Source organism: Schizosaccharomyces octosporus (genome assembly GCF_000150505.1).
Source record: "Schizosaccharomyces octosporus yFS286 unplaced genomic scaffold supercont6.3, whole genome shotgun sequence".
Classification (NCBI taxonomy): domain Eukaryota; kingdom Fungi; phylum Ascomycota; class Schizosaccharomycetes; order Schizosaccharomycetales; family Schizosaccharomycetaceae; genus Schizosaccharomyces; species Schizosaccharomyces octosporus.
In genome coordinates this window covers 536,566-564,011 of record NW_013185621.1, presented here as the reverse complement: position 1 = coordinate 564,011, position 27,446 = coordinate 536,566, and the positions used below count along the sequence as shown (strand labels likewise).

The following is a 27,446-nucleotide window of genomic DNA, read 5'->3' as shown; positions in this document are numbered from 1 at the left end:
TATAATATTAGTTAATAAACTACGCGTTTCTCTTAATTGTTCTCTTTCGTTTTAAAACCATGTGCTGTCCTTGTGATAGAACGTTGTAGCAGCTTCTTAGAACGTAGTGGTTGCAGAGACATATATTCCTTTTAGATATTATCATTAAAAATCTTGGACTAATATTCATCCCATTTTGTTCATTTGAACATTATTTTTTTATTGTTTTATTGATTCTGTGTATAACATAAGAATTTGTTTACAAATTTGAGTAATTCACTGGTCTACTGTATCGGCTATTGTGAATTTCGAAAGCACGCGCAAATTCGGAGGTGGGTACAGATCCCAAGAAAAGAGCATCCAAATTGTGTCGTTTATCCAATTGGAAATTCTGCTTGGGAATTTCCTTTAGGTACGCTTATTATTAATCCTGAATAGAAAAGTGTAAATTGTTTTTTCTGAAGCTTCTGTGAAGACGTGAAAAATCATACATTGACGCACTTTGCCCCAATGGAATACCTTTTTAGAAGCCCAGTTGATGTTGATATTCGTTTGGACAATGAAGAAGAGCGTTCTTTTGTAGATATTGAATTCGAGCACGGAAGAAAGGACAAGGCTCCAGTTTATGGCAGCGATGAATCTGTAAAAGGCGCGGTATGTATCAAAGCAGAGGACAGTAGTGACTTGAAGAGGTTTCTCAAAGGATCCTACTTTTTTTCATTGATTTCAATTGCTAATGAGTATTTTCGGAATAGGTTATGATTCGGTTGAAGGATGGAAGAAAGTTAGACCATAATGGAATCAAGATTGAATTTGTTGGATGTATAGAAAACACATATGACAAAGGAAATGTTCACGAATTTACCAGAAGTGTGCAAGAACTTGCTTCTCCTGGAGAAATGCGACAGGCTCAAATGTATGAGTTTGAGTTCAAACATGTGGAAAAGCCATACGAATCGTACTTTGGAAAGAACGTCAAGTTGCGTTACTTTTGTAGAGTTACAGTAACGCGAAAAATGGCAGACGTAATCCGGGAAAAAGATTTATGGGTGTACCGGTATGAGAATGAGCCCGAGACGAGCAATCTCATCAAGATGGACGTTGGTATCGATGATTGTCTACACATTGAGTTTGAATACAGTAAGAACAAGTATCATTTACGTGATGTGATTGTAGGGAAAATTTACTTTATTCTTGTCCGAATCAAAGTTCAGCGCATGGAAGTGAACATTATACGACGAGAGACGATTGGGACTCCACCGAACCAGTATAGCAATAGTGAAATCGTAACTCGATTTCAAGTGATGGATGGCAATCCGAATCGTGGAGAAACGATTCCTTTGCGCATGTTTTTAAATGGATACTCATTAACACCTACTTTTCGCGACGTCAACAAAAAGTTCAATGTACGCTATTACTTGAGTTTGATTCTCATTGACGAAGATCAACGACGTTACTTTAAACAATCGGAAATTACATTGTGGAGGCGAAAAGATGAACAAGGAGTCGTTGCATAGTTTGTATTTTCAATGAATGAAACACAGCTCAAGGACAGGATGCTAGAGAAGTAAAAGAGAGTAAAAATATCAACGATAATTGGACTGCTTTTATCCCTCTTTTTCTTCTTTTTTTTGCGCTTTCTTTCATCTTGTTCTCTTGAAACCATACCTTCTATGAAAACACGACTACAATCTTTTTCATGATCATGATTCCTGTTAATACTAATGAATATGTTGTTTTCTTATCTTACGAATCAGGAAGAAAAAGTGGAACTAATAAATTAGCCAACATTTTCAATACGAAATAGTACGTACAGAACGAAGCGCACAAGTAGGTCAGTAATCAGTAACTAAATAGGCATATACATATCTATATCTAAAGGAAATGTGAAAAGCTAAGCTATAAAATGAACTTTTAGTATTTGTGCTTAATATCCTCGTCCTTGTCTTTCATGATCTTCTCAACCAAATCATATGCAATCTTCTGAGAAACCTCAGGAGAATTTTCGATGTTTATAGTATAGGCATCCTTTTCGTCCTCCTTGGGGGCTTGCATATCGCGTAGTTGGCTGTCTACCATGTCAGCTTTCATGTAGTGGTTCTTCCGGGCTTTGGTACGCTCGACCAACACCTCTTTAGAAGCCATCAAGTAGAGGAAGTGGACACTTCCAGGACGGTGCTTTAAAGATTCACGGAGGACATCTCTGTAGGCCACCTTTAATGCTGAGCAAGTCATAACGAGCCCTTTTACTTTTGGGTCATCCAACTGCAAAGCGCACGCACCTCCGCAGTTATAAAGCCAACCCCAACGGTCTTCATCATTTAAAGGGTGGCCGGAACTCATTTTCTCGACGTTTGCCTTGGGATGCAAGTCATCGCCTTCGATGTAATCATAGTCAAGCTTCTCAGCTAAAAACTTGGCCATTGTAGTTTTTCCTGAACCAGAGGGTCCGATGATGAAGAAAACGGCTTTCTTGTCCAGATGTTGAGGGTTCAGCGACATTATTTTAAAAGAAATCTACGTGTCCAAGAAGTATAGGATAAAGAAGTTTCAATAGAATGGTACTCTTTAATAAGTTCAAAGAGTTATGAAAGAGTTAAAAGTGGTAGAAAGGGAAATCAAGAAAAAGCAATTTTTTTAAGGATCCAAAGAGATGTTTGGAAAGGAGAGAATGTGCTGATGTATTCGCGTCGACACTATTAAATGCTGCGTATTTGACTTGTGAAAGGAAAACTCTAACGGAATAGCGATGGAAAACGGAACCAACCGCCTGACGTTTGAACAACCCTAGCACCAATGTCATAGGTAGAACCACGTCATATATTGCGGAGAAACACACAGCGTGAACGAAGTCTATAAACAATTAAGTTGGGATCCCGCATCGGCTGTCACTGGGATCTGATCGTGATAAGATTGTGAAAGTGGGGAGAAGGAGACAAAGAGACCGTGTATGTTGTTAGTAACAAAGAGAAAGAAAGAGACAAAGTGAATAGACTGTGAGAGGAAAACCTTTTTAAAACACTAAACATTTTCATTACTTGGAAAAGGAAAGAATGTATAAGATATCCTTGCAACTCAAAGACATCATCCAATTCTTACGACGTTTGGTAGATGTATGTACATTACGTATAGATAGGCTAAGTATTATACTACATACCAAGAAAGACAACGTGGCCGAGTGGTTTTAAGGCGTTCGCCTGCTATCAAGTAGCCCAGCGGATTCCCTTTGGGAGCGCAGGTTCGAATCCTGCCGTTGTCGTCAAGACTTTTTTCCTTTTTTTTCCAGGCGTTTCTCTTTAGAAGTTTCTTTTGTTTAGGAATCAATTTTTTTTTTTTTTTTTGTTAAATTACTAAAGAGTAAAGTTTATTGAAAAGTTTTTCTTTTTATTTTTCTTTACTTTTTGACTTAGGACTACTACGCTTTGTCATTGTCATAGGGAATATACCATACTCTGTGTTTTTTCACTCTACTCTGCTAATTTTGTATAGGACATTCCAAGCCATCTCAACACAGAAAGAAAGGATCGAAAATCCATGAAAGTTTGAAAAAATACATGAACCCCTAAAAGAAATCTATTATTTTAGTTTGATACTTTTCCTTTATGTGATTATCAATATACTTCTTTCTTGTATGCATTCTTGGAATTAGGATTTATTTACGCAACTGTGTAGCAATGTTTCTTGACATTTCCCATTCAAAGAAGACGTACAACATACTACTATGTTTATGAAACCTGCTTTTCGCTTGTTTTCAACAAGCGCAGTTTCTTTCTCCGATTCGGAAATCTTGCGCACTTTGCAACCTCCTCGTGTAAAGACCATATGGAACTTGTTGATGCATAGGACCAAGGGTCAACGCGGTGTCACCGATCGTTGGGACCAAATTCGCGATGTGTACTCTAAATTGGGCCCTGAAGAGGTAAACAAATTCAAACAAGAATTTGAGAGTGAGTATGCTGCGAAAAAGAAGGAGTTTGACGATCACCTTCGTCAATTCTCTTTAGCTCAAATTCGTGAGGAAAACCGTCGTCGTATGAAAGAGTTGAAGCCTTTGGGTGTTAACTTGCAAAAGCTTCGTCATCCCGACCTCCCCAAGCGTCCTGCTGGTGCTTTCAATCTATTCTTGTTGGATATTATGAACAGCGAGTCTCTCCGTAAGGAAATGGGCGTCCCTACCCTTAGCCCTTACTTGACTGAGAACAGCCGTATGGTTAGTGAATCATGGAAGAAACTCTCGGAGCAGAAAAGGCAAGAATATGTCAAAAAGGCCAAGGACGCTCTCAAGGAATATCATGAAGCTTTAAAGGCTAGTGGTATTCGTATCAAGTAAAGCTCCTTAGGACATGAACCCGTCTAAGCAACCATTGTTATTTTGTTTTTTTTTTTTTTTTTCGGTTTCAAAGTTGACTTGACTTGCTTCTATGATTGTTTTCCCCCCAATGATTATAAGTATAAGATTTACGAATTGATTACGATAAATGCTTTGCTATTGTATAAGCCTGTTACTTTACGAAGTATAGTGGTGAAAAGCTTGTGATTCTCTAGTAACTAAATTTTACATTCTTTTTCACTAGTGAATTATATTATATTTTATTTTATTTTATTTTTTTCCAATTTAATATTTAATTATCAAAATATAAATGTAAGAACAACAAGAATGCATCAAAGCGGTATTTATAAATTGCACATTTGCTTTTAAATATTTTGTGTATCCATGACTGGAAAATCAAAGATAATATTAGCTTTTTATGTAGGGAATTTTTGATCCAAAAATGGATGTAGACAACCATTAAATCTCACCACGGTTGACGATCAAAGCTTCTAATGCAGCTATGGTTGTCCACTTACGGTTTTCAGCTTCTGGGAATACTAAACTGTTTGGTCCGTAAAACACAGCATCCGAGACTTCCTCTGGGTGACGGGGCAAGCAATGCATAAATTTACAGTGAGGTTTTGCTAGCTGCATAATCTTCTCCGTAACCTGGAAACCAGCAAATTGTTTGAGACGAACTTGACGTTCAGCCTCTTGACCCATGGAAATCCAAGTATCCGTAACCACAATGTCTGCATTTTTGGCAGCAGTTGCAGGATCATTGCCGACAGAAAACTTTGAATTTGATTCTTTGGAGCTTTCATGGACCATATCAAGAATGTCGCTACGAATCTTGACATCCTTTGGATTGGCGATGCTTGTTTCGATACCAACCTTAGCACAAGCAATCATCAAGTCATGCAAGACGTTGTTGGCATCACCGATCCAGGCGAGCTTCAAGTTCTTGAAACTACCAAAGGCCTCTTGGATGGTGAGCAAATCGGCTAATGCCTGTAAAGGATGGAAGGTATCACAAAGACCATTGATGACAGGGCAAGAAGCATGTTTGGCCAGACTGGCTACGTCGTCATACTTGCTAACACGAGCAACGATGCCTGCAACCATACTAGAAACCACCTTGGACGTATCATAGAAGGACTCATTCACACCCAGTTGGATGTCCTCTTTTCCCAAAAACATGGGCGTTCCGCCGAGACTATTAACACCGGTTTCGACAGAGACACGAGTGCGTGTACTGCGTTTGTTGAAAATCATGGCGATATTTTGACCTTCGAGTCCACCGAGTTGACAGTTTTCTCTGTTGGCAAATCTTCTTTTGGACTCATGTTTAATTTCAGCAGAACGAGTAATTAGCTTCAAGAGCTCTTGACGACTCAAATCACCAATGGATAGTAAATGACGGGGAAACTTTTGAAACGACATACTAAACGATACTTTTGTCTATTGTGATCCTGAAATCAACCAAAAATAAAACGCAAAAAAAGATGAACAAATCAAACAAAAACAACAAGCAAAATGCTAATTCCAAACGTTACAAGCCGAGAAATAATGAAATGCGAAAGCAACGTCAACGAGATGTGAATTTCACTAAATGTGATAGGTGAAATAGATCTAACAAGTCACTACAACAATATTGTCTTCGCTTATAATGTACCTTGAATTTTTGTCAATGGTTTTTTTTTTCTATTGTATTCAATAAATAAAAAGAAAAATGGAAATTTATAAACTATTTAAATTTTTTATATGTACCGAGAAAAAAAAAAAAAGTTATCCAAGTAGATCGAATTTTTGCGATCACTCAATCTATAAAACATCAGTAAAACAGAGGATTCGGGAGATGTTTTCAGTTTCCTCTTCATCAGTTTTTTCATAGCTAAAAACGATCAGTGTTCTTGTTTTCAAGATAAGATGTAAGATTTGATCCTTCCAATTTGTTTACAAACATTAGCAATTTTTCGTACATACATGATGAATTCATAGAAAATTGTACAAGCCTGATTGGAAATCAAGCTGATTATTTATTTGTTTTCTACCCTAAATTTTACCTTGCAACTAAAACTTTTGGACACTTATTCTAAATCTATCCATTTATTTATTCTATTCTTTTGTTTTTTTTTTTGGGTGTTATTATTTTACCAAAGCAAGTTGATCATGAGGATAGCTCATACAATAGCAGGTAATATAAATAAAAAAAAAATATATATATTTTTCTTCTTAAATCTGCAAACTACTATAGCCAACTTTCTTTATTTTATTCCTTTTGCAAATTTCCACCTTTGTTTATCATTACTGAAATTTTTTTATATGATGACCGTCATTACATCTCTGTCTAATCTGATACAAGATAAAAAGCATCCAACTCACAGTTCTGCAAACTACCACCACCAAAGACACATTTACGGCGATGCTTGTTCAAATACAGCAAGCAGCCAAGGCATCCGCTGTCAAGGGCTTGATGAAGCGCGAAATGTTAAAGGGCACTGCACGTTTGCGTCCTTTTGTGCTTTCTCGTCGTCAACAAAGTAATTTGGCTACTGGCCAATCTCAGCCTTTTGCACCTACCCCAAAGTACGTTCAGCAAGATCGGGATGCTATAGTTCGTATTTTGTCTTCTATTGGTAGCCGCCGAGAGGTTGAGCAATACTTGAGATACTTTACCTCGTTCGAAGCCCAACGCTTTGCTATTATCAAAGTCGGTGGTGCCATTATTACCGACGAATTGGACACCCTCGCACAGAGTCTTGCTTTTTTGAACCACGTTGGTCTCTATCCCATCGTTGTTCACGGTGCTGGCCCTCAGTTAAATAAGATTCTGGCTAGCCGTGGCGTTGAAGCCGAATACAGTGACGGAATTCGTATCACAGATGAGGAAACATTGGCCGTCGCTCGCAAAGTCTTTTTGGAAGAAAACGCTAAACTTGTGGAAGCTTTAGAGCGTTTGGGTACTCGTGCCCGCCCCATTGTAGGAGGTGTTTTCCAAGCTGAATACTTGGACAAGGAAAAATATAAGTATGTTGGTAAAATCGTCAATGTCAACAAGGCCCCTATCGAGCATAGTATTCGGGCCGGTACTTTACCTATCTTGACCTCTATGGCTGAAACTGCTTCTGGACAATGTTTGAATGTGAACGCTGATATTACAGCTGGTGAGTTAGCTCGCGCCTTGAAACCCCTAAAAGTTGTTTATTTAAATGAAAAAGGTGGTTTAATTCATGGTGTTACAAAAAAGAAGATTAGCAGCATTTATCTGGACCGTGAGTATAACGACCTCATGAAGGAACCCTGGGTCAAGTATGGTACCAAACTGAAAATTCGTGAAATCAAGGAATTACTGGATACCCTTCCCCGTACTTCTTCCGTAGCCATCATTAGCACCAAGGATCTTCAAAAAGAATTGTTTACGGAATCTGGTGCTGGTACTATGATTAGCCGTGGTTTCAAGATTAATCAAACTGATTCTTTGGATTCCCTTCCTGCCAAGGCACTTGAAGATTTAATTTTACATCATAATGCCCTTCCCTCTCGCTACGCTAGTATCCAAGAATTCAAGGATTCTCTTGCCGATGCTAAACTACGCGTCTACAGTGATTCTTACAACGAATCCATTGCTGTCGTTGATGTCTCCAACCCAGAACTACCCGTCTTAGTTGCTTTTGGCGCTTACGACCGTAACTGGCTCAACAATGTTGTTGATAGTCTTCTTTCTAGTTTGCGTACAGATTTTAGTTCTTTGCTTTGGCGGCTTCATCCATCTACCAAGAATTTGGAATGGTTTTTTGAAAAGAGTGAAGGTACCCTTTTTGCCAATAACCTTTATTATTTTTGGTATGGAACAAGAGATCTAAATACCATCTCTAACTTTATCAAATCCGATCAGCCTTTTGCTTCTGCCTGCTTGTCATCCAACCCTGCCGTGACTGACCCCAAGGTAACCACCAACCTTGCCACACCTCCCAATTCCCCTAACACGGCTCAAAAACGTTCTTTCTCGACTTTTTCTCGTTGGAATTCTAATAAAATGATTCGTCCTTTCGTTTCTAATGTTGGTAAACGCTTTTACTCTGCAGAGGCCCAGAAAATCCAAAAGCCCTTGAAGGCCGTCTCTAATCAGCCATCTAAAGTTGTTCTTTTAGGTGCTCGTGGTCATACCGGAAAGAATTTGATTAGTTTGATCAATACCCACCCTCATTTAGAACTTTCTCATGTTTCTTCTCGTGAACTCAAGGGTACCAAGTTACCTGGTTATAACAAGAAGGAAATCAACTATGTAAATCTCTCTGTTGATGATGTTAAGAAATTGGAAGAAGAAGGTGCCGTTGATGCTTGGGTTATGGCCTTGCCTAATGGCGTCTGCAAGCCCTATGTTGATGCCCTAAGCTCCGCTAATGGCAAGAGCGTGATTGTTGATCTTAGCGCTGACTATCGTTTCGAGAATAGCTGGAATTACGGTCTTCCCGAGTTAAACGATCGTGTTGCTTTACGTAATTCCAAGCGTATCTCCAACCCTGGATGTTATGCTACCGGTTCTCAAGTTGGTTTATCCCCAATCTTGTCTCTTATCGAAGGACAACCTTCTATTTTTGGTATTTCTGGCTATTCCGGTGCTGGCACCAAGCCTTCCCCCAAAAATGACCTTAATGTTTTGACTAATAACTTAATTCCTTATTCCTTGACTGATCACATTCACGAACGTGAAATTTCTCATCAATTAAAGCACCCTGTTGCTTTCATCCCTCACGTTGCTCAATGGTTCCAAGGTATTACTCTTACTATCAATGTTCCTCTTAAGAAGTCTATTACTTCTCGTGAATTGCGTAACCTTTACCAAGAACGCTATGCTGATGAACCATTGATTAATGTTCAAGGTGATGTTCCTCTCGTAAAGGATATCTCTCAAAAGCATTATGTTTCTGTCGGTGGTTTCGGTGTCCATTCTGGAGGGAAGAGAGCTGTTATTATAGTCACAATTGACAATTTGCTTAAGGGTGCCGCTACTCAAGCCCTTCAAAATCTTAACTTGGCTTGTGGTTACGATGAGTATGCGGGTATTCAGTTGAACTAAATAGCTTAGCTATAAGCCATCATATTTGATTCCCTGCCCTTAGTAGATTCAAGATTGAGTTGTAAGATTTAGGATTTTAAAACAGCAAACCCATCTATGCTGAAATCTAATAATCTGGTTCTAACAGTTCTTTTTCGTCTATATTATAATTTCTTTATTTGATTTCAATTATTTTAGACCTTTGTTTTCTTTTATTTTTTTGAGTGTTGTTCTTTTGAAAGAGAATTTTAATAAAACGTCTCAGATTTGCCCCTTTTAATCAAAATTAGTTTTATATGTTATTTTTCGTGTATTGACACTTTCATGTATAGTGTATACCACTAGTTAAATTGAATGTAATCAAAATTTATACTTTGTTATTTTTTTTTTTTTTTTTAACATTCACAAATATACATATAATTTATAAATTCCATGACTTTAAATTTCTTTGATGTTTATTCTCGAAGTCCTTGTGGTATTCATTCTGCCTGGAAGCATCAATCTTGCCGTCCACCATTACTAATAACAGGAACTCAATGGGGTTGAAATCGTCGCAGGAGCCTGGGAAAAAGGAATCTATGTCAGATACAGGACCGATTGAAGGCGATAAAAGTTTTTCTGCTCTTTTACAACCAGTCTACAAAGGAAAAAAGCTTGCAGATCCTGTACCAACAATTGAAGACAAATGGCAACTTTTACCGGCATTTTTGAAGATTAAAGGTCTTGTGAAACAACATTTAGACTCTTTCAATTACTTTGTCGATGTTGATTTGAAAAAAATTGTTCAAGCAAACCAGAAAGTTACTTCAGATGTCGAACCATGGTTTTATTTGAAATATCTCGATATTCGGGTTGGAGCTCCTGTACGTACCGATGCTGATGCTATTCAAGCATCTATAACTCCCCACGAATGCCGTCTGCGAGACTTAACCTATGGTGCAAATATTTATGTTGATGTTGAGTATACAAGAGGTAAACAAGTCGTTCGTAGAAGAAACGTGCCCATTGGAAGAATGCCTGTGATGCTACGAAGCAATAAATGCGTTCTACATGGAAAAACGGAATCGGAAATGGCCACTTTAAATGAATGCCCCTTAGATCCTGGTGGTTATTTCGTCGTTAAAGGTACTGAAAAGGTCATTTTAGTGCAAGAACAACTTTCCAAGAATCGTATTATTGTGGAAGCTGAGCCAAAGAAAGGTATGTTCCAGGCTTCAGTCACTTCTTCTACACATGAAAGAAAATCTAAAACTTACGTCGTTCATAAAAATGGAAAGCTATACTTAAAACATAACAGCGTTGCCGATGATATTCCCATTGTTGCAGTTTTGAAAGCAATGGGTTTGCAATCTGATCAAGAAATTTTCGAATTGGTTGCAGGTAACGAAGCTTCCTACCAAGACTTGTTTGCACCTAGTGTTGAAGAGTGTGCTAAATTGAATATTTTTACAACTCAACAAGCTTTGGAATATATTGGAGCACGTGTTAAGGTGAACCGACGTGCAGGTGCTGCTCGATTACCTTCTCACGAAGAAGCATTGGAGGTTCTTGCTGCCGTTGTTCTCGCCCATATTAATGTTTCCAATTTGGACTTCCGTCCCAAGGCTGTATATATTGCTGTTATGACTCGTCGTGTTTTAATTTCTATGGTTGACCCTTCTTTGGTTGATGATCGTGACTATGTAGGAAATAAGCGTCTTGAACTGGCAGGACAATTACTTGCTTTGCTTTTCGAAGATTTATTCAAAAAGTTCAATAGTGATATGAAGCTAAATATCGACAAAGTTTTAAAGAAACCACACAGGACGCAAGAATTTGATGCTTATAATCAACTATCGGTTCATGGTGATCAAATTACGCAAGGTATGGTTCGTGCTTTATCAACAGGAAACTGGTCTCTAAAGCGTTTCAAAATGGAACGTGCTGGTGTCACACACGTTTTATCACGTCTTAGTTTTATTAGTGCTTTGGGTATGATGACACGAATTACCAGTCAGTTTGAAAAGACAAGAAAAGTGTCAGGACCTCGTTCTTTGCAGCCTTCACAATTTGGTATGCTTTGTACTTCAGATACACCTGAAGGTGAAGCTTGTGGTTTAGTGAAAAACTTAGCTCTCATGACTCATATTACTACAGATGAAGAGGAAGAACCCATTATACGATTGGCTTATGCATTTGGTGTTGAAGATATCCACGTCGTTACTGGACGTGAGTTACATAGTAGCGGTACATACCTTGTTTATTTAAATGGTATGATTCTAGGTATCTCAAAATATCCAACCCTGTTTGTATCATCTTTTCGACGCCTGCGTCGTTCAGGAAAAATTTCACCATTTGTTGGTGTCTTCATTAATACACATCAACGAGCCGTTTTCATTTCTACTGATGGTGGTCGAATTTGTCGTCCACTTATTATTGTTCAAAACGGATACCCTAAGGTCACCTCTTCTCACATTAAACTTTTGAAGGAAGGGAAGTGGTCGTTTGAAGATTTTTTGAAGGAAGGACTAGTCGAATACGTTGATGTGAATGAAGAGAACGACAGCTTGATTTGCGTATATGAGAAAGACGTCACGCCAGAAACGACTCATTTGGAAATTGAGCCGTTTACTGTACTTGGTGCTGTTGCTGGACTAATTCCTTATCCTCATCACAACCAGTCTCCTCGTAACACCTATCAATGCGCTATGGGTAAACAAGCTATTGGTGCTATTGGTTATAACCAGTTGCAGCGTATTGATACATTGTTGTATCTTATGGTTTATCCACAACAGCCGATGGTGAAAACTAAGACGATTGAATTAATTGGATATGACAAGTTACCGGCTGGACAGAACGCTACTGTTGCCATTATGAGTTATTCCGGATATGATATTGAGGATGCTTTGGTAATGAACAAAGCTTCTATGGACCGTGGTTTTGGTCGTTGTCAAGTTCTTCACAAGCACTCAGTCCTTATTCGTAAGTATCCGAACGGTACCCATGATCGTATTGGTGATCCATTGAAAGATCCAGAAACTGGTGAGGTTATCTGGAAGCACAAAATTGTTGAAGACGATGGGCTTGCCGCTGTTGGTTGTCCTGTCCAAAATGGACAAGTGTATGTTAATAAACAGACTCCTACCAATGCCTTGGATAATTCCATTGCTTTAGGACAGTCTCAAACGGTGGAATCCGGATTCAAACCAACTCCGATGACTTACAAAGCCCCTGAACCATCGTACGTTGACAAGGTTATGCTTACTACTACGGACTCTGATCAAACTTTAATTAAAGTCCTTATGCGACAAACCAGACGACCAGAACTTGGTGATAAATTTTCATCACGTCACGGCCAGAAGGGTGTTTGCGGTATTATTGTCCAACAGGAAGACATGCCCTTCAATGACCAGGGTATCTGTCCTGATATAATTATGAATCCACACGGTTTCCCTTCTCGAATGACTGTTGGAAAAATGATTGAATTACTTTCCGGTAAAGCGGGTGTTATGCGTGGAAGTTTGGAATACGGAACTTGCTTCGGCGGAACGAAGGTGGAAGAAGCTAGTCGCGTATTAGTAGAGCGTGGATTCAACTATTCAGGTAAAGACATGTTAACCTCAGGAATTACTGGAGAACCCCTAGAAGCATATATTTTCTTTGGGCCTATTTACTATCAGAAACTGAAACACATGGTTTTGGATAAAATGCACGCACGAGCGCGCGGCCCGCGGGCGGTGCTGACGCGACAACCAACTGAGGGACGTTCTCGAGATGGTGGTTTACGTTTGGGTGAAATGGAACGTGATTGTTTAATAGCCTACGGTGCCTCTCAGCTTCTTTTGGAGAGATTGATGCTTTCCTCAGATGCTTGCGATGTTGACGTTTGTGGTGAATGTGGACTTTTGGGCTATAGAGGTTGGTGTAATAGTTGTCAAAGCACGAAAAACGTTGTTAAAATGACTATACCTTACGCAGCTAAGTTGCTATTTCAAGAGCTTCTGAGTATGAACATTGTTCCAAGGTTAGCTTTGGAGGATGAATTTAAGTATTAGAATAGTATGAACGGATTTTGGAATTTTTTGGGGTTCTCTTTTTTACAGGCATAGATTAATAACAAAATGATTATTTTTGAAGCGTTAATTATATTCTATTATTGCAACAGAAATCAGTATAAGACACTTCATATTTAAATAGCAAGGAAGTCATAATCTTATCGTGTTCCGTGACTGCTGAAATAAGCTATATTAGTGTGCCGTTTCACTCCTAGATTCTTTACACAACTAAAATCAAATGATGAATGAGAGCTTGTAACTAAGGTTTGAGCGCCCTAATCAGGTGTTCTCTCTCGCTCTGTTTATACTTTTTTCAAAAGCGTAAATGGATGTGTAGGACCTTGATGAAATGGCCTCCCTCTATCACCACCATTTTGAGGCCATATGCGATTCTGAGATTTAAAGGTTGTGTGCAAAAATGATAGGTAAACTAGGCTAAACTGGATATACTCAGCTATCATGTTAGAGTGGTAATGTACGTACAAAGTAAGATGTTTATAATAAAAATAAATTGTTAATGCTATGCTATTGGAATACGAACTGTGTTGGCAAGACCAGCATTAAAGTCAAAAATAGGAATTAATTGAACAAGTGCAAGTGTTATGCTTGGCTATGTAACCAGACGTGTGTTCTCAAATGGTTTTCTATATGGGCGAGTATGCAAATGACCATTATTGAAATGTAACAGTAAGGAAAGAGGTTATGCTTTTTAATATAATGAAGAGTCAAACATTATCGGTAAATGATGAGTAATTCTTTGGTCAATGAACAGCGACTCTTGTAATAAGCAGTGGTGTGAAATGACCCTTTTGGGCAATACTGCTGCTGTACGACGTAAGACGACGCGTTTGGGATTTAATAAGTCGGGACTGCATTTGTTTTGTGATTTGTTCAGGTTCAAGTTTGTTTGGAGTTTCTTTTGTTTCATGGACAACCTTCTTTCCTTGGTCGTAAAATTGGATCCCCTTGCTTTGACGGTTGGAAGAATCAGTGAAATGTGTCACAGTGAAATTATGAACAGCCTGAGAATAGATATCACAATCCGTGAGTTCTTTTAATAACTGTCGTTGTATAGGCTTGAATTCGTCGATGGTCTCTTTGTCTTCGAAGAACAGCAAGTCCTCATCGGAATACAAAAAATCCGTTACAGAGGTTTTGCACTCTAAGATTCGTGTTTTCACGTTGATATACGTGTGCAGTGGGAAACGAGACCCATTAGATCCAGCGCAGACGAGCAAAGTCAGCCAGGCCATGCAATTTGAACTACTTGCATAAGGAAAAAGCTCAGCAATATTTTTGTTGTTGACTGGAATGCTTCCTAAACATAAAGGCTTTTTTGCTTGTATATAAGAAATGAAACCCCGTGTGGCGATGGTAATCCAGTCTTTCGAATTTGTAAATTTGTAAATGTCAGAAGGACAAACAAAATACAGACGGATGTCGCCTAGTTTGCGTTTAGCTGCTTCTACTTGGATTCTAGAATAACGCTCTTCCGTGCAATGAGTGTCCATGTACACTTCAACAGCTTTCCATAAAACATCCTTCATAGAAGTGGGATAGTAATGATACAACATAACATGATGAACCAAAACGTTAAGTGGTGCACGTCCGCTCAGTAAAAATTCCGAGAGTTCTCGATAATGACTCTCAAAGGCATTGAACAATTTGGCGCAATTGAATTTCACAAGCGGCTTATATGGCATAAGCTCCATAATCTTTGGTGAAGTAGACATGCCCAGGTTCTTTTCGCAATAGCAGGATTCTAATAATATCCTGCCTTCGTTATGAGGAATGGTGTATACCAATCCATTCGAAAAAGGATTCATGACTGTGCAATATGTTTTCTTCCAACTAACTTGGACACCGGCATTTTGGGAAAGTTGATAAATCCAGCCTTGGTGACTGAGGGGACTTAAGTAGCCATCATATGGAACATTAAGTTGAAAGTAGGGAATTTCGTGAACAGGAAGAGATGGAAGTCTGACATCTGTTGAAACTGGTTCCTGGTCTTTGAAGATAGCAGATTCGTCCACGAATTCATCCCATTCCTCATCATCATATGAACCCGGAAGACAACAGCTTATGGTAGTGAGCATTGATGTAACCATTCCAGAAAAGCTAAAGCCTTTTGGTATGGGGTTTACGTTTTCAGGTGAGGTGTCTTTTTTCGTAGGACAAGAAGTGTCGTTACACTGAAACATTTTTAAATAACTTGGATTTTCCTTGTTCAATTTTTGGAAGGACATATTCGCTATCTTCGGATATACAGCATAATCTATTAACTGAGCAAATTGCCTATCCTTCTCTTTACCCTTAGAGGGATGCAAATGTAGTTTGCTTTCGCTTTCGACCATGGTGTCAATGTATAATTGTTCCTTTAGATTGCCGTTCCAATCGCAGCTACGACTCTTTAAGCTGAGCAGATGCAAAAATTCTTGCTTTATTTCTCGTCAAAGACAACGATTTGCAAATAGGAATTGAATTCTATCCTTGTTAATGGAATAATGTTGGATTGTTCTTTTAAAGGAAAAATTCACATATACCGTTCATTATTTATATGACGGTGTCATTACTTTCATTGTCACACGATCGAAAACAAGCCTCTTGGTAAATAAACAAACTGAAGGAAAAAGGGATTTCTAAACAAACTACCTAGTGCTGACTGTAATACTCCTGCTCTTTCAATGTTGTACATATCTTTTTCTAAACATATATATTCATATTATTTTGTATAAAAATAGCAATTTACGTCAGTGCGATTTTAGGTGGTTGTTAACGAAATCATTAATACACTGCTTGTTGGACCTTTCTTATGCTCAATTGAATAATATTTCACTTCTTTTATAAATGAAATAAAGATAAATTTCATTTGATGAAGGGTCTGTACGTCTTTTTAAGGACATGTTACTTCTTATGGCTTGTTTGTTTACAGACTATAGGAAGAGTGATCAAGTTAAGATTAATTGTATTGTGCATTTCTATAGGTACAAAATAAAAAATGGATGAATTTTTGCATGTTTATTCTTGATTTTCTTGCTCAGGTTCATTGACGAAGGGCTGGGACTTGAATTCATTTTTAGGTCACTAATTTGAGAAGAATAACCCGTAAGGATAATCAAGTAAACATCTTCTTTACCAAAAAACCTACAATTGGGGCTGCTTGATTTAATAATTAGAGTCGTCCATTGACATAGACATGGTGACCCTTGCCAGTTTTACAACTAGAATAAACAATGGAATCACGTATCAATGTCTCACGGAATGAAGCTTTAGTTAATTTGTGATTGTATAAAAAAAATCATTAGAAGATCCTTTTTAAGGGTTCACTTTTCCATGGCTTTACCTTTCCCAACTGGAGAGTTATAACTTCCTTCCTAGCGCACTACACCTACACGCATATACGAAAATGCCAGAAAATAGCGAAAAAGCTGACATGTACGACCAAAACTCTTCGATAATTTTATTAACAAAGAATATAGTAAAGGGAAGGGACGAGTCACAGAAGACTTTATTCCAGATATCGAAGATGTTGAAGACGAAGGTGATTTTGAAGAATTGAGTTCATCAGACGAGGATCCCTCTGAAGCCTCAATGGATGAAGATGAAGAAGGATTTGCAGATGGTAAGCTTTCATTCAGGATAGTGAATTGTCCTATTATGAATCGACGAATTTGCTTGCTAATTGAAAAATCATAGAACCTGAAGATCTGACCGCTATCGATCCCACCAACATTACTTGTTCCTCCAGAACACGAAACAAAAAGATAGATTTTTCTAAAGCACTCCAAGAAGACGATGGTTTAGAAAATGATGAAGAAGACGAGGATTATGTTCCTCAAGAGGATACGGTATAAAGCTTCCCGTTTTTACGATATTCAAATAGATGATTACCAAATCAACGAATATGGGTTAAAAATCTAGGAAGGTTAGTCTTCTTCCGAGAAGTATACAGAATCCTCTTTGTTTTCAGTAATCGGCTGTTGCGAAACCAATCCTTTATGTCTTTGTCTTTTCCACCAAAAGTGCTATCTTTTGTCCATGTTTATATCCTCGAAGAGAAACCATATGTTTCCTCAGAAGCTCTGCTAGTAATCGCTTTTGAAATGGTGTAGCGGCATATAACAAATGCTGGACAATATAGTTTCCATATTGGCTAGATGCAATATCCATCAACAAGATCCTTCCCCATTTATCTTGCGGTTCTGTGATTAGCGCAATGTAATCATTAAAAAAGGTCCTATTGTTCATTCGTAACGCTCGTTCAACCACTTTCGATGCATACTGATTTGTACTGTAAAATTCAACGTTCCGAAGAATATCTGAGAATACTATCTCTTGGTCATCTTTACTTCCATGCTCAATGATATGTTGAATAACCCAGTTTCCCCATTGTCCGCTGATAATGGAATGAGTATTTTCAATTATTTCATTAAGGCAAGGTCGCTGCAGCGGTCAGTATTTATCTTGCATCAAAGTTAACATACCTTTTCCTGTTCTTTACAGTTTTCAAAAATTGTTTGCACAACTAAACTACCCATCTCGCTCATAGCGATTTGAGTCCAGTTACCTGTCAGTTTTTCATTAAATGTATCCATTGTCCCTATTGCACATGACTTTCTTCTGGTCTCCAAAAACTTCTGCCATACGTGGCATGAGTGCCTCTGCATCAAAGTCTCTGGTAATTGCTCCATTAATTTATTTATTAGGGAGCTTGCAAAATTTTCTGGGTAGATTTCAAAAGACTTTTGAACAACGTGAGAGCCAAATGCGTTAGTTGAAAGCTCGCTGATATGGGCCATCAGCTGTTGAGCAAATCCCTCTAGCTGTTGTTCATCGCACTGCTCAAGACACTTTTGTATCAAAAAATTACCAAACTTGTTTGTCATAAGAGTGTATGAAAAAGGAAGTATGCATTGAATAAGGGCATGCTTCATTTTTTGGTCATCCGATTTCAGTTTTTGCTGCAAATATAGGGACGCCGACTGGTCATTCCTGAAGATGATTTGTTCAATAACGGACTAATGCTGTTAATATTTTCATTACGTGTTAGTATGACTTACTTTCCATTTGTAGTTGTGAGAGCTCACTTCTGGCGTCTCTGACTCTTTGCAACTGTCGTTGCTTTGAGGTTTATTCGTGCAAACATTATTCGCGGGGCGTGCTGGATTCTCCAAACCCTTCTTAAAAGACTGACTGCCATAAAATGCTTGGGAGGAGGCAGCAAAGGGCTGCAAAAAAGGAGGACCAAGACTGAAAGGATCGACTGAATGGTCAGGTACCCAAGCGGAGGAAGTACTTTGTGAGTTCAGTCGTTGATTTGACTTGTATTTGTTGAGACCAAGTAGTAATTTGGGTGGGTTATCAAACGATTGATCCAATCCGGTCTTGATCTGCTTTCGTTGGGATTTACAGTCAGAATAATTCCCATCTCTTGGAAACGAAGTTGCTACGTCGAAATCTTCCAACTCCCGATCTTTTGGTACCACTCCTTCAATTTCAGCTGACAAGCTTTTCGGCAAAAGATGTTCAGGGTTGTAAATCGTTGGTGAAGTAGAAAAGAGCTTCTTCTCTAAAGTCAACCTCTTTTGTAGATCTCGTACTTGATCACCCTTTTTCTGAACTTCGATTGCTGAAGAAGCAATTTGTTTCTGCTGTTCCTTTACTAAGCATTCAAGGTACTCAATTTGGGATGCTAGCTGACTCATGTCTTCTTCTTTTCCTCGAAAATCAGGAAGCTGATGATTAAGTCCCTTAAAATCGCTGGTATCCTCCTTTCCCTTCGGCATTCTTTGGCTAGTCAGTAATAGATTTTGTGCTTTATTTAGTCTTTAGAGAACAAACGAAAGCAAAATCTATTTTCCTTTCTTAAGATCCTAAATGAAAAAAAATAAAACACTTAACCAAGGAAGCATGTGGGAGAATCATGGTTGTTAATACCTATTTGTTTATATGGTACGTAAACAAAAACATTCAATGGACGGCGGCGCCGCGTCTTTCGTCCTTTTTAGCGAAACCGTATATCACATATCACAACATTATTCATAATTAGAAGTTTTAGTAAGTTCTCCAAATTTTTGAAAATGTCTCAACATTAGGATACTCTTCTTTATGGAAAACAATAAGAGTGATTCGCAAGAAAGGCCGCTCCTTCCAGATAAGAAAATTGAAATATTTTTCAGCAAATGAACTTAACCGGTTCTTCTCTGTAAATCTTCCTTCATTCCGATTCCTTTTTCCGACAATTCATTTACTAAAAACATACCCTCATTCTTTTCATAGAATTGTGTGCTTGGTTTAGACATCCGTAAACCATTTAAAGTGGCTTAATTGCATATCGGTATTTGGCGGTATATATAATTTCTTACTATGCTACCAACAACTTGTACTTAACATATTTTCTCATTTGCTCTGCGTTTGAAAAAGGGATTGGCGCTGCGCAATTGAGAATTGCTCCGAAGTTATCGCCCATTTACGTTGTAATCTAGTTTTCATTTGTTGCTTTTCTTGCATTTTGCTTAATCGTGTAGCCAGTGTTTTTAAATTTAATAGTTTATTCCTCTTACAATATTGCTTTTTTTTGTATATAAAAAAGAAAAAACAGAGTTTTAACTTATTATAAAGTATACAAATAATAATTTATCACTCTTGTTAGATAGTGATTACTTATAACTCAGATTTAAAAAGAACAAACAAATTTTGATTGGAAAATGGATTTGATTGAAGTGGATTATTCGAGTGCTTTAGAAGATTTGACATTTAATAGTAAGCCTATAATCCATACGTTGACCTATGTTGCTCAAGAAAATGAACCTTATGCCCTGAGCGTCGTGAATGCGCTTGAAAAGCACATACAAAAAGTGAGATTTTCGAAACGAAGCTTTTCTTTGAGCCCAATATGCTAACTCTTGAACCTAGTGTCCTCCCTCATCCAAATTACCGGCTTTATATCTTTTGGACTCGATTTCGAAAAATATTGGTTACCCGTACACGTTATTTTTTGGCCGTCATCTTTTTACCACCTTCATGAATGCCTACACGGTTGTTGAGCCTTCCTTACGATTGAAATTGGATCAGTTATTAGGTACTTGGAAACAGCGTTCTCCTAATTCAAGTTCCCCAGATTCAGTATTCCCTCCAAATGTAACTGGGAAAATTGAAAATGCCCTCATAAAATATAAATCTTCATTTCTGCGTCATCAAAGTCCCCTTTTATCTGTGACAACGAATCCGACATATCCCAATACTAATGTTCGAATGCCTTATGGTTCTACTTATCCAGGTCCTGTTGACTTAACAGGTTCAGGAGCCCCTACTCCTGTTAACCAGGTTCTTACCCTAGAAAACCTACTTGCCGACGTTGCTCGCATGATCATCACTGAGCAAGCCAGATGTATGCAGAATCCTTTCGATGGTCTAGCAAAAAAACGTGTTGAAATACTTTCTCAATTACAGCATGTCTTGTCTACCTCCAATCTCCCTTATGAACAATTGCTGGTAATCAAAAAACAGCTGACAAGCTTGGAAACTCCGAAATCTTCATCCCAACCTTCTATCTCGCCATATGTAAACCCTCAACCTGCTAGTGTTTTCCCTGCTAGTCAGACGCCAGAACTATTACCTCATGCCTCCCATAATCTAGCACCTACAAGCTATACTTCTACACCTATCCTTCCACCTCAATCAGCATACCCATATCGTGGCCCGGTATCAAATACTTCTCCTCCACCACCTGCTTCTGTCGGTGCTGGCAATCCGGCCAATAATTTAACCCGAGAAGAATCCGAGAGTATTAACTCTTTATTCGCCAATTTGCAAGCAGCAGGTTTAGTATCACCAAAAAATTCACCTCCTCCGGTTTTTAACGGCCCGTCCAGTTTTACGTCTCCTATTTCCGAAATTGACTTATCAAAACCTTCTTTATCTACTCCTCATCCTGAATTAGCTACTTTATTATATAATTCTTACCCCAATCAATGTGCGAATTGCGGACGCAGATATGCCAATGATCCTGAAAGCAGAAAAGAACTGGATCAGCATTTCGATTGGCATTTTAGAATCAACAAACGAATTCGTGAAAGTAGTCTGCACGGCATCAACAGGTGTTGGTTTATAACTGAAGAAGAATGGATTCAAAATGATGAGAAAGAGGATTTGGTAACAGAAACTGCGGCCGAACTGGAAGAACAAAAACAAAAGCAGCTCGAGTCCATACGTTCGCAGTATGTATTGACACCACTTGACCCGATAGTTGCTTCTCAACCTTGTCCTGTTTGCCAAGAAAAGTTCCGTAGTGTCTGGCATGAAGAGGCTGAAATGTGGGTTTATATGAACGCGGTCGAAAAAGAAGGTCGAATTTGCCATGCCACATGCTTACAAGAATTGGAACAGACAAAGAATTCAAAGGATTCTAGTTCAACAACTACTTCGCATGTACAGCCATCATCTGACAATTTTGTAAAATCGACTACGAATGGCGCTCCTCCACAAGCAGATGTGCAAAGTCTTCTACAAGGTATTGATGTCCAAGGAATACTACAAGCAATTGGTAAACGAAAGGAAAGAGACGAATCGGTTGATACGACACCACCCAAAGCAGTAAAGCAGGAACAGAATGAATAGATGACTATGAATTTTTGCAATTTTGATAGTAGCTTAATTAATGTTAATATTTGTTTTATGTCTACAGTTACGTCCTTTGGAGTCGTATTATAAAATCAAAAGTTGTATTGAAATACGTCTATGCAGGAATTGACTTCATACTAGGCTCTAACAATGTCTAATTGAAGTAAAACCGTAACCCTATGAATTGAACCTGTTTCAAAAGATATACTTGGGTAAACTATACACTTAAGAAGACTTTTCAAGGACTTCAAGAATTTGTTGCCAGACTTGTTCAGGCTTTTGAGCAGCTTCAATACAGTGCCACTTGTTCTCCTTCTTAAAGTAGTCAACAACAGGGGTGGTTTGGCTATGGTAAGTAACCAAACGCTTGCGCAAAGCATCAGCATTGTCATCGGAACGCTGAACCAAAGGTTCACCGGTAACATCATCCTTCATGGGGACCTTAGGGGGATTGAATTCGGTGTGGTAGCTACGGCCAGAAGCAGGATGGACGAGACGGCCGGTGATACGACGGACCAACAATTCATCGTCAACTTGCAATTCAAGAACAGCGTTTAATTCGAGCTTCAAATCCTTAAGCAATTCACTAAGCTTTTCAGCTTGAACGACGGTACGAGGGAAACCGTCAAGGATGAAGCCGTTCTTGCAGGCGGGGTTGTTCAAGAATTCATCGCGAATCATACCAGCAACAATATCATCGCTGACAAGACCACCTTGGTCCATAATCTGCTTAGCTTCCTTACCAAGATCAGTACCGCGAGCAACTTGAGAACGCAACATGTCACCAGTAGCAAGGTGAGCAATGCCGTACTTCTTTTGAATGTTGGGAGCTTGGGTACCCTTACCAGCACCGGGGGGACCAACGAGGATGATTCTCATACCAGTCATAGTGAACTACAAGAAAAATTGAAAAATCTACAAAGACCGAGTGTTTGGTTAACTGCAAGCTGCACTTCGCGGATGTAGTATCCGTATATTCAACGAAGCAGTGCGTGTCGTTAAAATGTAAACAAAATATGAAAGTAATAATAAGATTTTCAATGTAACAACTTATAAAAGGAATAGAAATATAGTAAAAGATAGCCCAAATAAAAACAAAATAAACCGGAAGAGATATTGAATGAAGGGTATGGTATACATATGACTGAAAGTGAAATCTTAGAATGCAAAATCTGTCCCAAACCATGAACGGCTTTTCGAACTTGGTTTACGAGCCGTAAAATTTATGGGGGCAGCTTTCTCCTCGTGCCAGTCAACATCCACAAAAGAAGGAGATGATGTCTTTGAAGAAGCAACCTCAAGGATGTCACGAGCGGTTTGCCAGGAATAGCGCACAATATCTCCTTTCCATCCAAATACAGGTTGAACTGAAGATCGTAGCCATTTTGTTGTTCTGGCGTCAGATGAATAGCCAGAACCCCAATCTTGGGTCTGTAAAAGATATCGGACAAGTTCAAGTTGAACGTCTCGAGTAACCTTGGCACATATAGAAGCGAGAGATACAATCGGAAACAGTGAATCTGCTTTTTTAGTTACCTTAACTTTTGCTTGAGGGAAGCGTGCTTGAAGTTTCTGTTGATATGTTTCTGGAGGACCCACCGTGTCAACGTAAATTTCTCTTATCTGGATACCTGAATCGTATACCTTTTGAATTAAACTCATGGTGGTGTCATGCGCCTGAGAATTGAGATTGTATTTGTTGTATTTGCGCAGCATTCCGGCACCTAACTCCTTAGCAGAAATGCTCTGAACGGACCACCCTACATGACGTCCAAGCTCAGTTTCTGTATTGCAAATATCTTCTAAAAGTTGAGAGCGTTTTACAGCAGTCAGAGTCTTACTGTCGGCAAACCCAAAGTTTGTCAGATCAAAATCGACGGGACAATATGCAACGGCATAAACCATAGGACCTAAAACTGGTCCACGTCCAGCTTCATCTACTCCTAAGCAAAACGGTTGATCTTTTGCGACGTCAGGAGCAATGGTTGTATGGAAGTACTTACTTTTTTCGGGAGTTTCAGTATCGATTGAAGGAGGGACGAAATCGACGTTAAACCCTTTTCCTTTGACAAACTTCTCCTTGTTTGGAAAATTTAAGTCATTTTCTCCCTGGTTTTTTTTCATTCTACACGAGAATGATTGGAGAAATAGAATAAGGAGTATTTGGTAGTGTGATGTATCTTAAAAACTAAAAGTATACTTAGAATGAAATGTAAGATCAAAGTATAAACATGAAAAAGAGATTTTATTTTTAAATGATCCCAGCAACCTGTGTATGCTAGTAATAAGTCATTACAGTCTTAAAACGTTGGAAAGATTGACATTGAGACTCGCAGATTACAAACAATAATTATCTAATAAATATATCATAGAAATATGGATCCAAGTTTTCAAGCTTCTATATTAACCTATGAGGAATTGGTCTTGGAGTATAACAGCAAGGGCATTCATAGGTTATCTTTCATTACTTAGTAAAATCTCATAAAATTCGAGTCAACTTCTGGTACAATATATATGCAAACGGCAAATCTTCTTATCTACAAATCCGCTAAAATATCCTCTTCAGGAAAGTCACCCACCTCTACGTCTGTCGGCTTCAGAAAGGAGCCATGCTTATTTCTTGTAGTAAAATAACGCTTTCCTTGAATAGAACCATCATTTTTTCCAACAGGCTCGTCAAACTCGACACCTATCCACAGTGAATTCTTGGAAATTTCAGGGACATATCCAATGTAACGGATTGTACCATAACGCTCACCGCTGGCACAACACCTAGAATTCATATTTACCTGTAGATCCTTAATTTCTCTCTCCAATGACTCTTGTTTTGAGCTGACTGATTCAGCATAGGCTGGATTAAAGCGACCAAGATGATTGCGCTTCTTCCATGCCAAAACAGAATCGTCGCGACGTTCGTACTCTTCTTGAGACATTTCATACTTTTCTACCTCAGAAAGATCCTCATAGTTTGGTCTCAAGTGAGGAGGACGTGTGTCTTCAATTATAAATGTACTTAGTTCTTCGATATCGTGATGAGACAATATATCATTTTCTTCTTCGCTTGTAAATGTATGCGATTGGGAAGTAGAAGAAGCAGGTTCATATTTAATTTTTTGATATATCTCTGGAATTCCTATTATAGGAACTAGCTTTGTCTTCAATTGACTCAAAGTCCAATGGAGGTTGATTTTTCGATCGGACCTTATCCCTGAGGAACGTACATTCACATAAATATCATTCATTTCTTGTAAATATCGTCTGATTTCAAATATGATTTCTTTCTAGCTCTACAATACTTTTTGAGGATACGTACAGGGTTACTAGCAACGGGCGAAATAGAACTCCAACGAAACTGCTTCACAATATCGAGCTTCAGGTGTTGTTCATATTCGGCATCAAGTGTATTCTTCATGGGTTAAAGATATAGATTATTTATATTTTGGTTTTGTTTAGGTTATATTGTACCCGACTTTTAGTAAACTAAGCTTGCTTGACGGATTTTGCCTGGTATATCAATTGTATCCTTCGAGAGTTTATTGAAAGAACTAAAAAGTCTGTTATTTTATTTTATTTCATAATTTTGAGTTAAAAGAAACAGAATGGCCGCTGAACGACGTGCTTCTACGGAATTGGTCGCTTCTGAGCAAGCATCAGAAGATGCGTCTGCGCCAAAAGGCTTTAACAAATTTGCTCTTTGGTCAAAAGCTATGGATGAGAAAAAGTCAAGTGATTCCGGTCTATTCTCCATCAACGAGAGTGAAGAATTTCGAGAATTGTGCGAGGCCTGTCGCCGAGGTGATTTAGAAGTTGTTCGAAGGTATGTTGAATTAATCTTGAAAATGAACGCTTCTAAAAATTCATTTTGATGTTTATCTTGACTTTTTTCAATAATAATAAGCTGACAATATTTTCAGTATGATTGAGAACTACAATGTGCCGATTAATCAAGTTGATATATTTGACTACTCACCGCTCGTTCTTGCAAGTTTGTGCGGTCATGAAGAAGGTATGTTATTGTTCAAGGCTAGGGCTATGAATTATAAAAAAAGATACTAATTGACAGTCGTGAAATATCTGTTGGAGAATGGTGCGATATGTGAACGTGATACCTTTCAAGGAGAGCGATGCCTTTATGGTGCATTGAATGATCACATCCGTAAAATGCTTTTGTCTTATAACATTACGAAGTCAGTAGATGAGTCTCAACCATACGCTAGTCATATAACCTCTTTGCTTTCCAATTCCACTTTCCATTTTACATCTGACGTTACTTTTTCTGGTAGCAGTATATCTTTACCTGGGCATAGGTTTTATCTAGCCTCGAGAAGTCCTTATTTTAGAGAGAAGTTTTTGAAATTAAAAGACGAGTCTTCGATTCCTATCAAGAGAAATGAAAAGGAATTAGAGACTGTATTACGGTTTTTATATTTGGATTATCATCCTTTGTTTTCCAAACAAGATGCATCAGCTTTGGTTTCGATTGCCAAAAAGTTTTCTTTGACCGACTTCGTGAATTGTTTCCAAAACAATCCAGAACAAATGCGTTCGCCAGATTGGAGAAAAGGCCAGTTAGTACAGACCCAGGAGGATATGGGCCGTTTTATAAAGGAGATAATTCAAAATTACAAGCAAAATATTTCTGAACCTATTGAAAACTTGCCGCATCAGTGCTCTTTTCATGATGCTTACTTACAATCGGAGACACATCGCTATCCTGTTCATCGCGCAATTCTATGCAGGTCAGAATACTTCATGGATATGTTCACAGGCCCTTTCTTAGAAGGTAACCAAAGCCTACCGACTGTTACTCTTCCATTTTCGAACGAAATTGTCGAGATTGTTCTTGAATTTTTATATTCAGACAAGGCCGATATTCCTGCTTTTCTTGCTTTGGACGTCATTTATGTTGCAGATATGCTTTCACTCGATAAAGAAAGAAGTTTGAAGTCTTTAGCTTCTATCGCAATCACTAAACAAAAAGAACCCAAAGATAGTATTTACGATATTTTGCGAACGGCATGGGACACTTCAACCTTAAGATTAGAGCAATATGCTTCAGAATACATGGCTAATAATTTGGAAAAAATTATTGATGATCCAGAGTTTCATGAACTTGTCATCGAAAGTGCCGATCGTATTCTTCATCGACAGGAAACTGATACCATTGAGCTTATTGATGATATTCGCTATTTCCTTTCAAAACGCTATGGCATTTATCACGAAGATTTATGCGTCGATGGTTATGTGGATACTTTGACACCATATGAAAAAGACTATAATCAAAGGATGGATATGATTGAAGATTTGTTGATGAAACTGAATTTAGGAGCTTGAGTATTTAGGAATTCCGTTTATCTATGTTGATGTCTACTCTATATACAGCTATCAAGAAAGGGTTCAAAGATATAACTTGTAATTTTAAATATATTATGTCTTT

At 38.3% G+C, this 27,446-nt stretch overlaps 14 protein-coding genes and 1 non-coding gene across 15 annotated transcripts; 8 read left to right on the top strand and 7 right to left on the bottom strand.

Moving 5' to 3' along the window:
* Positions 1-62: 62 nt before the first annotated feature.
* Positions 63-1,759, top strand: SOCG_04306 (retromer complex subunit Vps26). Its single transcript, XM_013165148.1, has 2 exons — positions 63-633; positions 735-1,759. Exons 1-2 carry the CDS (start codon positions 490-492, stop codon positions 1,494-1,496), a joined length of 906 nt encoding a protein of 301 aa, XP_013020602.1. The 5' UTR covers positions 63-489; the 3' UTR covers positions 1,497-1,759.
* SOCG_04307 (gluconokinase) lies at positions 1,676-2,691 on the bottom strand. Its single transcript, XM_013165149.1, has one exon. The coding sequence runs from the start codon at positions 2,479-2,481 to the stop codon at positions 1,894-1,896; it is 588 nt and encodes a 195-aa protein (XP_013020603.1). The 5' UTR covers positions 2,482-2,691; the 3' UTR covers positions 1,676-1,893.
* Positions 2,692-3,143: 452 nt separating this feature from the next.
* SOCG_16345 lies at positions 3,144-3,238 on the top strand. The gene has a single exon. It is a non-coding gene; the product is annotated as a tRNA-Ser (tRNA).
* A 400-nt stretch (positions 3,239-3,638) lies between these two features.
* Positions 3,639-4,577, top strand: SOCG_04308 (mismatch-binding protein cmb1). Its single transcript, XM_013165150.1, has one exon. The coding sequence runs from the start codon at positions 3,701-3,703 to the stop codon at positions 4,307-4,309; it is 609 nt and encodes a 202-aa protein (XP_013020604.1). The 5' UTR covers positions 3,639-3,700; the 3' UTR covers positions 4,310-4,577.
* SOCG_04309 (ornithine carbamoyltransferase Arg3) lies at positions 4,548-6,034 on the bottom strand. The gene has a single exon (XM_013165151.1). It carries the CDS (start codon positions 5,732-5,734, stop codon positions 4,769-4,771), a length of 966 nt encoding a protein of 321 aa, XP_013020605.1. The 5' UTR covers positions 5,735-6,034; the 3' UTR covers positions 4,548-4,768.
* A 598-nt stretch (positions 6,035-6,632) lies between these two features.
* SOCG_04310 (N-acetyl-gamma-glutamyl-phosphate reductase/acetylglutamate kinase) lies at positions 6,633-9,627 on the top strand. The gene has a single exon (XM_013165152.1). The coding sequence runs from the start codon at positions 6,717-6,719 to the stop codon at positions 9,372-9,374; it is 2,658 nt and encodes an 885-aa protein (XP_013020606.1). The 5' UTR covers positions 6,633-6,716; the 3' UTR covers positions 9,375-9,627.
* A 188-nt stretch (positions 9,628-9,815) lies between these two features.
* Positions 9,816-13,552, top strand: SOCG_04311 (DNA-directed RNA polymerase III complex subunit Rpc2). The gene has a single exon (XM_013165153.1). The coding sequence runs from the start codon at positions 9,890-9,892 to the stop codon at positions 13,385-13,387; it is 3,498 nt and encodes a 1,165-aa protein (XP_013020607.1). The 5' UTR covers positions 9,816-9,889; the 3' UTR covers positions 13,388-13,552.
* A 327-nt stretch (positions 13,553-13,879) lies between these two features.
* SOCG_04312 (uncharacterized protein) lies at positions 13,880-16,180 on the bottom strand. The gene has a single exon (XM_013165154.1). It carries the CDS (start codon positions 15,739-15,741, stop codon positions 14,149-14,151), a length of 1,593 nt encoding a protein of 530 aa, XP_013020608.1. The 5' UTR covers positions 15,742-16,180; the 3' UTR covers positions 13,880-14,148.
* A 141-nt stretch (positions 16,181-16,321) lies between these two features.
* On the bottom strand, positions 16,322-19,614 carry SOCG_04314 (meiotic PUF family protein 1). The gene is made up of 3 exons (XM_013165156.1): positions 18,448-19,614; positions 17,872-18,405; positions 16,322-17,830 (listed from the first exon to the last, which is right to left on the bottom strand). The coding sequence occupies exons 1-3, from the start codon at positions 19,171-19,173 to the stop codon at positions 17,384-17,386; spliced, it is 1,707 nt and encodes a 568-aa protein (XP_013020610.1). The 5' UTR covers positions 19,174-19,614; the 3' UTR covers positions 16,322-17,383.
* Positions 16,794-17,241, top strand: SOCG_04313 (histone chaperone Chz1; the record flags this gene model as incomplete). The annotated part of the gene is made up of 3 exons (XM_013165155.1): positions 16,794-16,822; positions 16,867-17,009; positions 17,084-17,241. 3 exons carry the CDS (start codon positions 16,794-16,796, stop codon positions 17,239-17,241), a joined length of 330 nt encoding a protein of 109 aa, XP_013020609.1.
* A 480-nt stretch (positions 19,615-20,094) lies between the features above and the next one.
* Positions 20,095-22,006, top strand: SOCG_04315 (cleavage and polyadenylation specificity factor; the record flags this gene model as incomplete). Its single annotated transcript, XM_013165157.1, has 2 exons — positions 20,095-20,244; positions 20,303-22,006. 2 exons carry the CDS (start codon positions 20,095-20,097, stop codon positions 22,004-22,006), a joined length of 1,854 nt encoding a protein of 617 aa, XP_013020611.1.
* A 31-nt stretch (positions 22,007-22,037) lies between these two features.
* SOCG_04316 (adenylate kinase Adk1) lies at positions 22,038-22,953 on the bottom strand. Its single transcript, XM_013165158.1, has one exon. It carries the CDS (start codon positions 22,895-22,897, stop codon positions 22,235-22,237), a length of 663 nt encoding a protein of 220 aa, XP_013020612.1. The 5' UTR covers positions 22,898-22,953; the 3' UTR covers positions 22,038-22,234.
* Positions 22,954-23,167: 214 nt separating this feature from the next.
* On the bottom strand, positions 23,168-24,133 carry SOCG_04317 (ribonuclease H2 complex subunit Rnh201; the record flags this gene model as incomplete). The annotated part of the gene is made up of 1 exon (XM_013165159.1): positions 23,168-24,133. The coding sequence occupies one exon, from the start codon at positions 24,131-24,133 to the stop codon at positions 23,168-23,170; it is 966 nt and encodes a 321-aa protein (XP_013020613.1).
* Positions 24,134-24,241: 108 nt separating this feature from the next.
* On the bottom strand, positions 24,242-25,395 carry SOCG_04318 (tubulin specific chaperone cofactor B). Its single transcript, XM_013165160.1, has one exon. The coding sequence runs from the start codon at positions 25,249-25,251 to the stop codon at positions 24,547-24,549; it is 705 nt and encodes a 234-aa protein (XP_013020614.1). The 5' UTR covers positions 25,252-25,395; the 3' UTR covers positions 24,242-24,546.
* Positions 24,259-27,426, top strand: SOCG_04319 (substrate adaptors for Cullin 3 ubiquitin ligase Btb3). The gene is made up of 3 exons (XM_013165161.1): positions 24,259-25,826; positions 25,924-26,015; positions 26,073-27,426. Exons 1-3 carry the CDS (start codon positions 25,609-25,611, stop codon positions 27,341-27,343), a joined length of 1,581 nt encoding a protein of 526 aa, XP_013020615.1. The 5' UTR covers positions 24,259-25,608; the 3' UTR covers positions 27,344-27,426.
* Positions 27,427-27,446: the final 20 nt, after the last annotated feature.